Raw genomic sequence first — 13,314 nt, 5'->3', positions numbered from 1 at the left:
CTGTTTTTTTGTTTTGTTTTTTTTTAGTGGCCTTTGTCCCTGGTTCCTGGGAGGGAGACTCTAAATCCCTAGAATTTCCTGAGCCATAGGAGTGTCTTTGTTATGTTAATGAAGTGGCCCCAAGCCTCACCTAGATAGCTTCAACCAGGGGACTGGCCAAACCAGCAAGATCAGCCATGTGAACTATCGGACCCGAGGTGCTGTTAACAAAGTAGCCGGTTCGATCCCCAAATGGGCCACTGTGAGCTGCACCCTCCACAACTAGATTGAAACAACTACCTGACTTAGAGCTGATGGGTCCTGGAAAAACACACTTAAATAAAATTTTTTAAAAAGTATTTAGAGAAGCCAAAGGCCTTCTTGTTAAAAAAATAAATAAAATAAAATATATATATATATATATATCTATATCAGCCATGTGATCAGAGGGTTGGGGCTCTGAGCCGCATGATAACTACCAGGGCCTCCCAATCTCCCAACCTCCAGTGGGACACAGGAACTGGAGATTGAGTTCAACCACATGGCCAATAATTCAATCAATCATGTCTAAGTGACAAAATCTCAATAAACACTCTAGATAGCAAAGCTCAGTGGCTTTTCCTGGCTGGTGGACACTGAGGTGGCAGGAGGCGGCCGATGCACTGCTGCCACGAGAAAAGGGCACGCAGGTCCTGCACTTCCTTCCAGACCTCACCCTGTGTTGTCTCTTCGTTTGGCTGGTCCTCCTGATTTGTATCCTTTATAATAAAACTGTAATTATAACTATATTGCTTCCCTGATGTCTATGAGTCCTTCCAGTTAATTATGGATTCCGAGGGGTCAGGGAAGCCTGGATTTATAGCCAGTTGGTCAGAAGTGTGGGTGGCCTGGGGACTCCCAAGGTGTGGCTGGTGTTTGGAGTGAGGGCAGGCTTGCCAGGGCCTGAGACAGCACAGGGACTTGTGCCCAGGGCCCACAGGAATGCTGGGTAAGCTGACCACAAGAATGCCACCAACCCTCACTCCCTGCACAAAAGTGCTTCCCTTCTAACTGCTTACTCCCTTGCACATGTGGAAATCACTGTTCTGCATATATAGTTGATCAAGGTTTGACCACTATATGACCTTCCTGGGGTGGCAATAACGAGCAGTCCGCCATCTTGCCCCCACAGTGTAGGCACAAACATAGTTACCAGACAACGTAGCCTGTAAAGAAAGCCTGCCTTTTTAAAAAAGCCCACCACTTTCAAAAAGCTCACCTTTTCGCACAAGCCCAGCTTATATAAAAGCATCCAAGCTGAGCCGGCCCCCAAGTCCATCTGAAGGACCTTCCTCTCCTCTGTTGCCTCCCTCATGCTCTAGCATAAGCTTAATAAAATTTGTCTGGAAGTTTTTGTGAAGTTTCCTCTGGATTTCTATCTTGGAAACCCAAGAACCCAAATGCCGCTTAACTTGTGGGATCTTTTCTAACTCTGGGTGGTTGGTGCCAGAATTGAATTGCTGTACACCCACTTGTGGTTGAAACAGAATATGGGATATGGCTCAAGAAGAGGCATCGTGTTTGGGGCTAGGGCTACAACAGTGAAGAAATGTCATGCTCTCTGACTTCATCCAGGTTACAGTCTGATGGTAGAATAAGAGGTTCAACAAAATCTACTAGACAAGAGGAAAGGATATAAGGACACACATAAATTAAGAGGAAAATTGACAGCCTCTATTTTCTCAGTGAAATTGAGATTAAGTCTGAAAACAAAAAGGGCTGAGATGGGGTTGGGGGCTTGGGATAAAACTGAAGAGGCCTGTAATAGTGACTTTGAAGAACAGAGAAAGGAGGCAGCTGTAGGGATATTTCTCAAACTTGTGTACTATGAGACACTGTTTCGTTAGTTGTTAATATCTATCCCTCAAGAGAAAATGTTTCATGTTCAAATAAATTTGGAAATGAAGGATTACAAAAAGTTACAGGGGGCCGGCCCGGTGGCTCAGGTGGTTAGAGCTCCATGCTCCTAACTCCAAAGGCTGCCGGTTCGATTCCCACATGGGCCAGTGGGCTCTCAACCACAAGGCTGTGGGGACAGAGCCCCAGAAAGTAGTTTACAGGCTCTCAGCCTCGCATGGAGGGGTGCTGGCTCGGGTGGTGGATGGCCGTGGGCTGTGGCTGTTTGGCCAATTGGCCGCTGGTATAACTGCTGCGGCTACGGAGGAGAGCCGAGGATTGCCGAGGAGAGTAGAGGAGAGTCGTCGGTTGGTTGGCAGAAAAACGGACAGCAGGTCGCACGTCCAGCGAACCCAGCCTCCAGTGAGACCATAGTGGTATGACTCCCCTACCTATGGCTCCGTGGGTGTTCCTTTTTGGCCTCACCATATCCTGCGTTCTTGTGTGGGGAGCGGGAGCAGAGACCCCCCCCAGGCCACCCCGCACGACAAATGGCACAACGAGCAGGGTCTCCCGCATGACAAGGCTGCCGGTTCAACTCCTCGAGTCCCACAAGGGATGGTGGACAGCGCCCCCTGCAACTAAGATTGAACACGGCACCTTGAGCTGAGTTGCCGCTGAGCTCCCGGATGGCTGTTGGTTGGAGCACGTCCTCTCAACCACAAGGTTGCTGGTTCGACTCCCGCAAGGGATGGTGGGCTGTGCCCCCTGCAACTAGAAAACGGCAACTGGACCTGGAGCTGAGCTGCGCCCTCCACAACTAAGACTGAAAGGACAACAACTTGACTTGGAAAAAAGTCCTGGAAGTACACACTGTTCCCCAATCAAGTCCTGTTCCCCTTCCCCAATTAAAAAAAGAAAATCTTAAAAAAAAAAAAAAAAGTTACAGAATTCTTACTGCAGGACTTCATGAAGACTTTAATATGCTAATATTCATTATTAATCTCTTAAAAGGGGATTTAAGTAGATTTCTCACAGCACAGAACACTTTTTCATGCCACTTAACATTTCAGACTGCCGGTTTGAGAAATATCAAACTAGAGAAAAGGAAAAATGTTGCCAAGCCCAGAGAAATTCATAAACTCCTTCTAATCAGCAGGGACATGTTACTATTCTAGAGTGTAGCTGACTGGAAAGAACATACAGCTGGGTTGATCACTCAGGAGCTGTCTAGACTGGCAACTCAAAAGAGAGAAAATGAAAACCTATTTCAAGCAGCTAGATCTGATACAATGCTTTAAAATATATATTTGGAATATAATCTCTTCAAATGAAACCTATACAATTTCGATATACAAATTAGATGAAAACAGAGCTTGTTTGATTGAGGTAGGATTGGTATTGAGGAGAAGTGAATGAATAAACCTATAAAGTCGTCTTTAGATCTTACCAACAGCCTTCTAAGTTTAAAACTAGAAATTGTTTCTCCGTAAAGTTGTGGATGAAAAACGGGCCACATATTAAACCTGACAAGCTCAGGGGAGGCCCAAAGTAAAACCCAGAGACAAAAGCAACCACACAGGGTGGTGTGAACTTAAAAATTCCTAACTAAAAGCAGGTCATCGTGGGCAGTCCTAGACCTGTAGATTCCTTAACAAAGGTCAATCTTTAACTTTGAAATTATCTATTGTCTTCGTGCATCAAGGTAACATACCTTTGAAATGTCGAAGTAATCTTTTCCAGAGCCCTGGAAGGCATAACCGTGGGCACCAGAGTATGACATCACATTGTTATCTTGTCCAAAACCATCTCTACATGTTGTAAATGTTAACTATCCTGTACCTACCAATGTAAAAGATGTGTTTGCCCCTCCATTTTACTTTTTATCCAATTGCAGAGATTTCCCTGCTTTGCATTCTCCCACCCCCTTAACCTACCACTAATGAATTTCCTGTAATCCCCCTTTATGTCTCCTTTGATTCCAATGTATAAAATAAGCTGTAAAACTGCCATCCTCTGGGGGCGATTTCTCCATCCCTTGAGATTTGGCTTCCCAGCAATTGTCAGTTTGGCTCAAATAAACTCCTATAAGGCTTTTTCTTAGGCTGGATGTTCTTTCATCAACAAAGCAATGACAGGATCTATATCATATCACTGGCATAATACTATAGTTTGGTTTCATTAAAGACTATTGTAGGGCTGGCTTTCTAATACTACTTCTACGGGAAAAGGTGTCTTGAAGTTCTAAACATTTGACTTAAAAATTCTGAAGAACATATCAAAATGTCACTAAGTTTCAGAAGAAAAAAAAGTTCCTTACTTTTTATGGCTGTAGCTACTTTCTTAGAAGTTAATTCAAAGGAGGGCCCAAGAATCACTCATGAGGTTTTCTCACAACACCCTTTCTCCCCTGCCATACAGTAGTACTATCCCCATCTTTTAAGATTCTATGTGCCCAGCCTCATTAGAATGGAGAGGCAGGCAGAAAAAAAAAAAGCTCTCCTGATATTGTTGTGTTCTAGAAGTTGCAACTCTCTACTATCCTCTAACACAAAAGTCATCTGAGGGTAAAAAATCCAGCTGATCATGAGCAAAGATAACCCAGGATAACATATGGTCCTAATAAGCACAGGCTTAGCAAAAAGTAAACAACCAGGCAGATAAGAGTCGGATTTGGGTCTAGAGATTTTTGAAAAACAGTTTCTTGGAGCAAAAGTCTATTTAGAACAGAAACATAAAATGTGTTATAATTAAAATGCCAATAACAATGGAAGGTTTTATTAAAGATGTAAATGTAAATAGGAAAAGCCTATTTTCCCCTATTTAATGGTGAAGGTAAAATTTTCAATTTTTTAAATAATTCTTTTTTTATTAAGAAAACCCAAATTTGGAAAAGAAAAAGAAAGATGATCTATACTCCCACTGTTCTGCCAGAACCTATGCTGAATTTTGACATATTTCCTTCTAGTCTTTCCAAAAGCCTGACATTACTGACAAAAAGGGATTAAAGAGGGCAGCCTGCAGTCCTCTGGCAATAACTCCCTCCCCCCTCCCAACCAAGCATTCTTCTGTAATAGTACATTTCCTCTCGAGAAAACTGCCACTCTCCCTTGAACAAGCTAGGTGCCCTATGCTCCGTCACATTTTCCACACTCTCTTCTTAACTTTAAGTATTATTATATTGGTACACATTTTTCTTCTTTTGAAACGATAAAAATTTATTAGAATCTTTAACACTGCATATTTTTCAAGAAATAAATGTCTACAAATAGACATCAATTCATATGCTTTCATTAAGAACGGGGGGAGGGGAAAGGATTCTAATGCAATTAATGTGGCAATTAAGGTCTTTGTCTTTTTTAGAGCTACTAAAATGGATTAATTGGGTCAGTCAACTATTATAGTGCAAAAAACTCTCCAAAGCCTATTGTTTTATACAAGAAGGCAACGAATTTTAGAAATTTGTTTTCATAATTTGATTCTAATTTAACTTGCTCTTCAAGAAAAACAGTCTAAAACTCTGCTTATTCTCATAAAATGGAATTGAACAGATAAAGGCAAATTAGTTCAAAATAAAACATGATATTGACAAGATGAAAATAAAAAGCATACATGTTATCCTCATTAAAGACATAAGGGTGGGTGTCCTATTTGCATTATTATTCAAGGAGTCTGTAATTATAAAATAAATACCAAAAACTGATTATTAAAGGCCACCTATGTTGGGTTTCGGAAGGTATTAGTGTAACGTAGACATATACAAGCAGAATTATTTAATAATTAGAAACACCAAGTTTTGGCTGCTGGTTTGGCCACGTGTTGTACTAAAGATAGGCAAGTAAGCAGGAAGCAGGCTCCAGCCACAAAGGGAAAACGCAACTTCTAAGACCAACCAGCACTTAGAAAAACAAATACACACCCTAATCTAAAACTAAAATATTCATAGAATTACAGGATTTTTGAAGTTAAAAGGGATTTGCCACAGAAGCCTCCCAAAAGCTATAATTCAATTTGGTTAATAAAAAGCCATTCTTGTTTTCTTTTCTAAAGGAAATACAGATTCCCCTCTAACTAATGTCTTCCTAAGGAATGACTAAAACAGAACATACATATCCCAAACTACAGAGGGGGAAAAAAACTAAATCTGAGCTGATACTGGGAAAAGGTCATTCTAAATAAAAAAGGTATGTTAATTTTTTAAAATCTGATCTTACTTTTAATCAAATTTTTATTTTCAAAACAGCCTGGAAATCAACAATCACTTTACAAACGTTTAAATGACAACTGCAACTTTAACTTATAACTGCATTCTTGCAACTGTCACATTTATCTCCTAAAAACTGTGTGTGTGTAGAGGGGGGGAGGACAGGGGATATATCATCAGCCAAGGGAGAGCCAAACAGTAAAATGATTACCCATAAACCCAGCCTGGATTCAATATTGCTCACATCTGTCAGACTGCTTTATCTATCTGTCTGGACAGACATTTATTTGTACTTATTTATTTATTTTCCTGAGTCATTTGCAAGTGACAGGTATCCTTCTCTACTACTTGCCTCAGACTGCACTGCTGCAACTGCCAATTACATTCATTTGATTCTATTACTAATATGACTGCCAGATTAATTTTTTGAATAGAGCTTTCATGATGTCATTCTTCTAATCAAGGGTCTACAATGGCTTCCTGCTATTCTAAATTCTCCAAGTCTTGTAACTTCCCCTTCCCTGACCTATTATTTTTTAACAAGGAAAGCCTACATTTATCTTGAACACAGCTTTCTACCTGAAATGCGGATCTAAATTCCAAACATCTTTCAAGGCTTAAATCCCACCTCAACTGCTTAGTAAGCCTTTATTCTCCAACAACGCCAAGCCATGTTGGTTTCTTTGCTTATTTAGGGCCCTACTATTCTAGTCAGAACTGGACACTTGAACACTTACCTCTTTTCTCATCATTTCATGTCTGTACTAATGGTATTCCCAGACTGACTAAACTTTTTGCACCCATTTAGCACAGTGCTCAGCTCAAAAAATTTTACTGATTAATAAGTAATAATTTCCTAGTTATACAATGCCTTTAGTACAAAAAGTTTTATTCCCCTCACTGTACCACTTCAGTACATTTCATATAGTGATCAACCCATAATTTAGCAAACATCGTATGAGTTTTTGGCCTAGGTCTGTAAGGGTGAACTTCAGTAAATGAATAACATAATTAGACTTAGGTAGTTTGCAGTTTGTCTCACTGCATAGCTTGCTATCTAGCCACTTGTAGTTAGACTTTGCTAGTTTGCAGTTAGATCTACACTGATATTCAGCTGTTTTCTCTGTTTCTCCCCTCACTAATTGACTTAAAAACTCTGTTTTGTCACATTTCCTACATCTACACATACCTCATTAATCTAGTTAATCAGTAGAATCCCGATCTGGAAAGGGCAATTTCTTAATCCTCAGGCGACCGGACACCCGGATCCTTTTTGCAACTCCCTTGCAGTTTTTCCTGGTGACACATAAAGTCCCAGGCTGTGGTGGCCTGGCCGAGTCCCAAGGAGATAACATTATCTTAAAACAGACCAGACCCCAGGAAGCGATATCAGCCCTCAGACCTGCCTGCCTGACTGACCCCACCTTTGCTTTGTTTTTCTTCTTGTGTACCTATAAAACCTTCTAACTGGGTCTAGAAACAGGAAGGTGGCCTTTGGACAGGAGTCTGCCATCCTCGCAGGATATCAGCATTCTGAATAAACCTGCTCTTTTCCCCACTTATCTTGTGTCTCAATTTTTAACTTTTAAGCAGTAGGCAGCCGGACCTTAGCACGGAATCAGGTCTAAGATAAATTGAACCCAATCATATACTCAGGCATAGAGATATGCAGCCAGTTGCTGGTGGGCTCTGCAGCTAATAGGTCAAGAAGAGTTGGGGCTGGGGAAATTGAAGTTTTATGGTGGTGCCGCCACCTTGAGCTGTTTGGTGGAGACTGGGAAATGCAAGAGATGAACAGAAAGAAGAAACGTAAGGTAGAAAGACTGGCTCCACAAGTAGTCTGGTTCCTAGCAGCTTTCCAGTTCCCACAACAGTCCGAGGTTGTGCCATGCTAAATTTCCTACCCTTGTATTTCTATGTGCTCCCTGTTAGATGCTACATAGGTGTTACATAGATGCTAACTAGGCCCCTATTCCTGAGCCACCTTGGTTTCTGTTCCTTTGGGGGTCAAAAGAGCCTTAACCCAGACATTCAACATTACGAAACAACTCAAGCAAATGACTCTCTTGAGATCCTCCCCCAGATACTAACAGCCAGTATTCTTGGATAATTCCCTTTTCCACTCTTGCTGCAATCTTCCCATTTACAAAACAGGAGATCTAAAAGTGTGCATGCAAACAAACAAATAAATGTGAGTGGGACTGTCTCGCTTCCAATGGTATATTCCATGGTCAGAATGTTTATCTTAATCCTACCCTTTTCTTCATGTTATCTGTGTGCTTCACATCATCCATATTGTGTGCAATCTACCTGACTAAATCACATGCTTTTTCCTCAATTATATTCTTCAGAGTTAGAATATAAATGGAAGTGTACTAATATAACCACCAAATATTAGCAATGTAGACATTATATATTTTTGGTGATATTTCATGTCTGAATTTCCCACTAAATCATAAATCCCATGAAAACAGTGACCATGTCTATTTTCACCTACCACTTTATATCTAACGCTTATCATGCTGTCTGGCACTAATAAGAGCTTAATATTTGCTGAATGGATTACTGACAGGTACGAAATTGAGCTTAATAATCAATGGGCCCAGGGTAGTTATTCCCCATATCCATCTTAAACATATACGAAAATGGAACTTTTGATTCTCTTGCTGGCTCACCTGCCACCTCCTCCAATCTGCTCCTCCCCATCTTCCCAGCCTCAGCAAATGGCATTGGTTTTTACTTGGTTGCTCAAGGTAAAAATCGATGAGGAATCTTTAATTCCTCCTTCCCTCACTTCGCACGTCCAATCCATCAGCAATGTATCTTGAATTTCTCTTCTTTTATCTCCACAACCACTTAAGTCACCATTCTCTCCTGATCCGACTACTGCAATGGGCTTCTCTAGTCACCCTACTTTTACTCCTACCACACTACAATGGTTTTGGTGTGTGTGTGTTTTTTTTAATTCAGCAGCGTGATCTAAAATATAAATCAAAGTACACATCTCTTACTTAAAAGTCTACTGGTTTCTATCTGTACGTGGAATAAAATCCACCATCCTTATGTGGCTTTTTGCAAGGCTCAACACCACTCCGCCCTAGACTGCTCTCTTGCTCATTTTGTTGCCACCATATTGACCTTCTGCTCCTTCTTGGCTTAGGGCCTCTGCACTTTCTGGTCCCTACCCATATTTTCTAAGGACAGCACCTTCGTATCTTCAGATCTTGGCTCTGAATTTGACTTTCTAAAAGAGGCCTCTCATGACATCACTATGTAAAGAACCACTTACCCCTCCTCTACTCGCACAATTCTCTGTTATCATCTAGTTTCCTTCATTTTATTTATCTGTTTATTGTCCATCTCTCCTCCACTAGAATGTAAGCTCCGGGACAGCATCAGTCCTACACCTAGAACAGTGCCTGACAGATAACAAGCATTCAATAAATATTTTTTGAATAAACATCTGTAGTATTGCTCTTCTAAATCTCACATTTTTAATATATAAAAGCCACCTCTTGACATCACCCCACTTTCTTCTAGAAGTGGCACAGAGTGAAAAGTATGATTAATGAAAGGTTGCTTAAATCTATGAATTTAAGACTGGAACTTTTAGCAGCATACCAGAATGAACTGTCATATCTGGTCTATCACCAATCCTAGCTCTTTCTACAGTTTGTGGGCCAAGATATTTCTTTGAAAAGAAAAATCTGCTTCTGATTACTTTCATCCAGATAGGCATTTGCTTTTTCTAATTTAAAATTTATTACATTCTTTTTCAGGATTCTAAGCTGACTATTACATAATTTCTTAAATGTCAACTTATTGAAACCTAGCCTTTAATGTTACATCTTTCCCTCTTTTGTACTATTACAAAACATCTTAAACAGAAACAGAGCTACTGTCAGGTGCCATGACACACAGATCCTGAGACTACAGCACAAGGTCCCACCCTATCCTTCAAAGGGAACACTAGAAGTGTGTGTGTTTGGGGGGGGGGGGGGTGGCACAGACAGGGTGGGCTTGGAAAGCACACTGAAATAGAAGTGTGGCATTGCTCCAATGCAGAGGGTGTGGCCAAACTTCTCAAGAGATGATCATCACTGAGCAAGTAACATCACTCCCTCACCTCCACCTGCGAGGACTGGGAATGATAATCTCTAAGTGGGAACAGATAAGACTTGTAAAGCCTTATACCAGAGGAGACAGGAGTACCCAACCTTGGATGGGGTAAGGAGAGGGGGGGAAAAGACTGTCTCAGCATGAATACAAGCTAAGCCTTTAATGAAATACAATTTAATACTGTGTTCCCAATTTTTGTTTAGGCTTGAGGAACATTTTCCATACTTTCTACAAATTCACAGTGGAAGCTTTTGTCCATTGTATTACTTACTGTCCTTTATGTAAAGAAACAGTGCCTCGCTGAATTTAGTACAAGGGACAAATCTCACTTTTAGGTCAAACTTGAAATTTTTTTTTTAATCAATGCTGCCATGGACTTTTAGAAGTGGAAGAGCCTTTAGAAATCATCTAGCGCAGCGTTTTCTAAAGTGTGCTTTAGGTGTTATGAAGAAAAAGAGTTCTATAGGCAAACAAGTTTCTATCTTTCAATAATAATTTTATTGATATAAATCATGTTAAATTAATTAAACAAGGAGGCCATTAGACTCAGGTGGCTTTACTGCCTTAATTGCCTACTTAAGCAAACCAAAACCTAAGCCTATAATACCTTAAGGCAAAGAAATCAAAACTGAAGAACAACCAATCACAAACAGCCACCTAGTCTTTCTTAAATAAGACAGCCATTTAAGCTATAGCCAATCAAATAACTTCTTTGCTTTGCTTCCACCTCTTCTCTATGCAAGTCTTTCCCCTAGCTCCTGTCACTTCCCATTTGAATCGATTTTTGCTCAAATAAACTCTTAATTTTTTTAATATGCCGCAGTTTATAGACTAACAATCACATACTATAAAATTCATCCTTTTAAAATGTACAATTCAGTTGTTTTTGGTATATTCATGAAGTTGTGCAACCATCACCACTATCTAACTTAAGAACATTTTCATCACCCTAAAAAGAAACCCCACACCCATTAGCAGACATTTCCCGGTTCCCCCACCAAACGAGTTTCTTTACCACAGGAATCCTTGGACTTTTTACTGGGAATCTCACATGTTTTGTGAATTTATAAGAAAGGGGTACAATGTGCAGTGTTTCCCAAACTTATTTAATAGTTAACAGTTCAGTACTTACTACCGGTAGACAATATTCTAAATACTATACGTGTATTACCTCAATTCTCACAATAAAAATCTATGAGAAGGTACTATATATAATAAATGTGGATAGTAAAGCACAAAAAGACTAAGTAACTTGTCCAAGTATTCTTAACTACTCCACTCTACTATCGTCCACAGAATCTACTAGTTGTGAGATGAGAATAGACAACTAGTATTCTATGGACCGTAGCTCTGGAAATGCTTTAGTTCAATCCCTTTAACTTAATGGCACAAACGGGACCCAGAAAGGTAATAAGCTGAGTTAGCCAGGAATACACACCATTCTCTCCCTGTCCTTTGATGTCCATCTAATGGACAGCTAAATTTGGAACCCAACTGCAATTAACTAACCCCAGGTTCCTGACACAATTCTCTCCCTTTAAGTACTTTCTTGCGTTAAAAAAAAAAAAAAAAAAAAAAAAATTAACATTGTAAACTGCCTTAGAACCTTGCTGAGGCTGATTTTTCCATTTCTAGGTGGAAGCTCGTTCTGTAAGCAATGCACTGCTCCACCACTTTTGCATGTATAAACCTTAGCTATCTTTTAATGTCTAGTGCAGTTGGGGGAATCACTCAAGTTTTCCTCCCACCCGTCCCCTCAGCCCTTCATCTCCTCTCCACACTTCTGCCTTGGATTCCAGCTGCTTGTATCCTGCGGTAGGTACCCGACCTCCTAGCCAGAGAGCTCTGGAGGGCAGGAGCTCGCATCAACTGCTAAAGCCCAGCACAGCGATGACAACGAGCACTGAACACTTTCCTATCCACTCTTGGTTTAATTCCTCCAGAGCAAGAACAAAACTCCTCAAGCCTACCAGCCCCCAGAGAGCGGGGTTCACTGATTTTTAATCTGTCTCTCGCCAGAGCCCAGCGCTGTCTCGGACACACAGTGCACCCACAGCGAACGGCAGCAGAATCGGATTTAGAAGGCTTGGGCCCATTCTCTTCTGAGACTTGAACCTGGCAGGCGGTGGGGCCCATCAATGCTCGCCGCCCGAGGTCGGCCTTTCTGAACCCAGTTGAGGGTCAAATAACAATAACTGGTCAGGGCGGCGGTGGGGTGGCTGCACTTCCGAAATCCCATCCAAAACTCGCGACGATCCAGGGCGAAGGCATAACACCCTTTTCTGACAGATACCCAAGCCTGGTGAGGCGGTAAGGACAGAGCTGGGGTCTCCTGTCCCGCGGATGACAGAGCAAGGCCTCGAACCCGGGTCACCGCTCCCAGTTCAGCAGATCTTCGGTGCAGGGAGAGCAAGGGCGGAGATGGGTTCTCGCTCGTCCCGCCACGGCACCTCCTCCCGCCTGCTGGGACCTCCGGTCCTTGGGTCACCGGACGTGGGCCGGGTCTGGGGGGTCTTGCGCACCCCCGCCCCCTGCTCCGCGCCATCTTGGAGCGCCGAGACGGCCGCTCTGGACCGCCCCGAACCGCTGCTCCAGCAGTTACTCACCCGCACTGCCCGGGGCCAAGACCCCTGCCACCTCCGCGACTCGCGCCACGGCCAGGAGAAGCAGCAGCACAACTCGCGGGGAGGCCCGGACAGTCGCCATGTCCGGGCCGGGCGGTCCGGAGCCGTGGGATGCTCGGACCCAGCCTGGCCGCCGCCGCTGCTCGCCGAGGCCCCGCCCCGGCGCCCTGGACCTTTAGTGGTTGGCTGCGGCGCGCTCAAGCCCCGCCCCTCGACCGCGAGGCGTTTCCAAAACCTGCTGGGGGCGGGAACGTGCCCGCGACCCTGGCTCTTTGTTAAGGCCCAGCTGTTTGTCCGCTTCTGCAGCCGAGACCCCTCAGCCTGCATTCTCCAAGAGGGAAGTCAGAGGATACCCGAGCTGAAGGGCCCTTAGAACACCTCTACCACCTCCCGAGGTTTGCACAGGGGGTCCCTGAGGGGACTGACCTGCCCAAGATCACACCACAAGTTCGTCTGAGACCTAGGACAAAGTCCAAGGCTGAACCAAAGGAACTTTTCCCTTTCGCGTACCCT

At 42.6% G+C, this 13,314-nt stretch overlaps 1 protein-coding gene across 1 annotated transcript in view; it reads right to left on the bottom strand.

Moving 5' to 3' along the window:
* Positions 1 to 12,961, bottom strand: part of RECK (reversion inducing cysteine rich protein with kazal motifs) — a 65,398-nt gene extending 52,437 nt beyond the window's left edge. Inside the window, exon 1 of the mRNA XM_019729088.2 lies at positions 12,784 to 12,961. Coding sequence (XP_019584647.2) covers positions 12,784 to 12,883 — 100 coding nt within the window. The 5' untranslated portion in view covers positions 12,884 to 12,961. The remainder of the gene's footprint in view (positions 1 to 12,783) is intronic.
* Between the last annotated feature and the right edge of the window lie 353 nt (positions 12,962 to 13,314).

The sequence above is a fragment of the Rhinolophus sinicus genome, linkage group LG04 (assembly GCF_036562045.2).
Source record: "Rhinolophus sinicus isolate RSC01 linkage group LG04, ASM3656204v1, whole genome shotgun sequence".
Lineage (NCBI taxonomy): Eukaryota > Metazoa > Chordata > Mammalia > Chiroptera > Rhinolophidae > Rhinolophus > Rhinolophus sinicus.
Note: the sequence above shows the minus strand (reverse complement) of the source record. Positions and strands in the feature narration are given on the sequence as shown.